Genomic DNA, 2,821 nt, shown 5'->3' with positions numbered 1-2,821 from the left:
CATCTTGACCCTGCGCTCACAGACAGGCGTAGACATTAAGGGCCGGAGGGGACCTGGAGTCCAGCACCCCTGCTCCGGGCAGGAATACTGCTGAGAGCGAAGGAGCCCAGCAAGGGGCTTGTCCAGTGTCCTTCTGGAGGCTGCCAAGGTTGGGGACTGTGCCACTTCCTTGGGAAGTCTGTTCCAGATGTGCAGGCTCATCCCACCTGCGGCTACAGGCTCATGCGACCGGGTGGCCCAGGGCTGTGCATGGGGCCCTTCCATGTGCCTGGCCATGCTTGCTGCACCGGTGCCCAGGCTGGGAGCGGGGACACGTGCACACACACACACACACACACACACACACACACACACACGCAACAGGGGATGCATTTGCAAGGGACAGCAGCAGCTGGCATGCTAGGAAACACACAGTCACTGTGGCGCGGTTGGGAGGCTGCTGGGCTGGTGGGTGCCTGGCTGCCTGCAGGGTCCTGGCACTGCACATACACATGCACCACATCAACACAAGTGTCCCCCAGCACAGTCCCACCGCCTAGAGCGCTGTCTGTGCCAGCTCCACACACATGGCCTGGGGCTCCTCTGCAGTCACTGTGCCATAGGAGGTGTCAGCCATTTCCTCCTCTTTCAGTTTCTTGTAAGAAATATCTGTGTCATCTTCTTCATCAAGGAGCTCCTGCCTATAGGTGTCTTGTCCAAACATCTTGTAGGCCAGCACAAACAGCCCTGCCTCTGCAGCCTGGAAAAGGGCATAAAGCAAGGGGAACATATACATGCTCCCAATGAGCTCGGGAGGGAAGGTTAATTTCAGGATGGCGGTGCACAGCTGGACGTTCTGACATCCTGTTTCCAAAGACACTGTCCTTTTGCAGTGTGGCGGCAGGTGAAATAGTGTAGCCAAGCCGTACCCGGAGGCATAGCCAGCCATGGGCATCAAGATTGCAACCACGTAGACAGATGCAGGGATGCTCGCCAACAGGTCTGGTCCCAGCATCGTGCCCGTCAGAATGAAAAGAACCACCAGCGTGACTAAAAGTGACCACAGGGAAACCTGGCAATAAATAACATTAGATACAAGTCAGAGGGAGGGGGAAAAGAGAGGAGACAAAAAACATTACAGCTGTAACTAAAAGCAAATTAATTAAATGCACTGATATTTAAAACTAATATAATGAGGAGAGAAATTAGGTCAAGTCTGAGAAATGATTATTACAGCAAATGCCTCCAGTAAGTGAAGAGAAAAAAAGAAGAAATGAAGGATGAATATTGAAAATGCCACTTTTAAAAATTCTAAATGTCCTTGCATTTGTAGGTCTGCAGGCTCTCATGGCTGGACCGGGCCATCCTTATTTAACTCTGAGGCTCATCTAAAATTTCATCAGGCTCAAGGTAAGCAGGAGTGTCAGACTCTGGACCTTATTTAGTTTTTAACACCATAGTAGATACTTTCTTGGAAAGAAAGGGAAAAAACACTTCATTTGTTTTTTGTTTTTAAATGATACTAAGTCTCTAGGAGAAAGGCCTACAAGCTAAACAGTTTTGTTGTAACATTTTTAAGGTGATGTTTTAAAAAAAAAAATTCTATCTTGTGGAAAGAGTTGTATGCTAAGTTTAAGCCTCAGCCATGAAATCTGGGAATTAAAGGTACCAGGCACCCAGGCTTTTAAAGGATAGATATTTTTTCCTCATTCTGAAAGTTGAAAAAGACTATACATGATCTGAGCAAAGTCTTGATTCCACCGAACTGAACGGCAATTATACTCTCCACTTTAACTTAGTGTCTGGGGTTGGTTCTCGTTTGGGGTGCATTTTGGGGTGCCTGCCATCCCCAGACCCCGCTGAACTCGGTTCTCTTGCTGTGCTTGGTTCATACGGGGGCCATCAAGAGGCTTCTGCAGTCTTATCTAGTTCTTTGAGGGTTGTTTTGCTTTGCCTTTCAGCTTGTTTTGCTTGGAAGCTTATGTTTTAACAGGCATTTTCATTCCTCTATCACTGTTGTCTGCACGCATGCACTCTCTCTCTCTAAAGGCTTTTATGTGACAGCACTTCACTCTGGCAATTCTCTACCTACAGGATTACCAGGGCTTTTCTTTTGTCCTCATACCTCCCCCTTTCTGTAACCTCCCCTTCCCCTCGGTTTCATGCACTAACGAGATGCTTGAGGTCATTCATTCCTTTTGTTCCCTGCAACCATTTTTTGCTTGACTTCAGTTTGCCTGATCCTGCTGGATCCTCCAGCCTCTCTGGAGCCTCGGATGAAATGCACGTGACGACGTTATTCCCTCACATGTTAGTAGCATTTCCCCTACTATCCCTTGCAGGCTGAAGGCACCCCCGTGTCCCAAAACAGGCTCACTGCACTGTGCCTGTTTCCAGCCAAGTAGAGAAGAATGAGCCCCCATCCTCTGCCGTGTCCGGGAGCACCTGTGATGGACATCTGAGGGGATGAAGTTGACCTGGCTTTGGGAGGACGAGGCGGTTGCCCGTGGGCTCCCCTTGCTCCAACTCGGCGGCCCCCCCGTCCCTCGGGAGGGCGCCGAGCTGCGGCTCGGCGCCGGGGCTGCTCGTCCCCTCGCCCGGAGCTGCCGTGGGGGCGGCGGCGGTACCTTGACGAGCAGGTCGGCGGCGCGGGGCCGCTTGTAGCGCAGCAGGAGGCCGAGGCCGATGGGCAGCAGGGTGCTGCCCAGGGTCAGGCTGACGGCGCCCAGCGGCAGCAGCTGCACGAGCGGCGCGCGGATCCAGGCGCGGCTCAAGAGCCAGAGGCAGAGCGGCATCAGCACCAGGGCCAGCAGCGTGGACGAGGCGGTCATGACGACGCTGC

The 2,821-nt window shown here is 52.2% G+C and overlaps 1 protein-coding gene across 1 annotated transcript in view; it reads right to left on the bottom strand.

Moving 5' to 3' along the window:
* Positions 1-6: 6 nt before the first annotated feature.
* Positions 7-2,821, bottom strand: part of SLC10A4 (solute carrier family 10 member 4) — a 4,163-nt gene continuing 1,348 nt past the window's right edge. The window contains exons 2-3 of the mRNA XM_019552615.1: positions 2,607-2,817; positions 7-1,051 (exon numbers count right to left, since the gene is read on the bottom strand). Coding sequence (XP_019408160.1) covers positions 536-1,051; positions 2,607-2,817 — 727 coding nt within the window. The 3' untranslated portion in view covers positions 7-535. The remainder of the gene's footprint in view (positions 1,052-2,606; positions 2,818-2,821) is intronic.

Source organism: Crocodylus porosus, unplaced genomic scaffold, assembly GCF_001723895.1.
Source record: "Crocodylus porosus isolate Cpor-Errol unplaced genomic scaffold, CroPor_comp1, whole genome shotgun sequence".
NCBI classification, from domain to species: domain Eukaryota; kingdom Metazoa; phylum Chordata; order Crocodylia; family Crocodylidae; genus Crocodylus; species Crocodylus porosus.
Note: the sequence above shows the minus strand (reverse complement) of the source record. Positions and strands in the feature narration are given on the sequence as shown.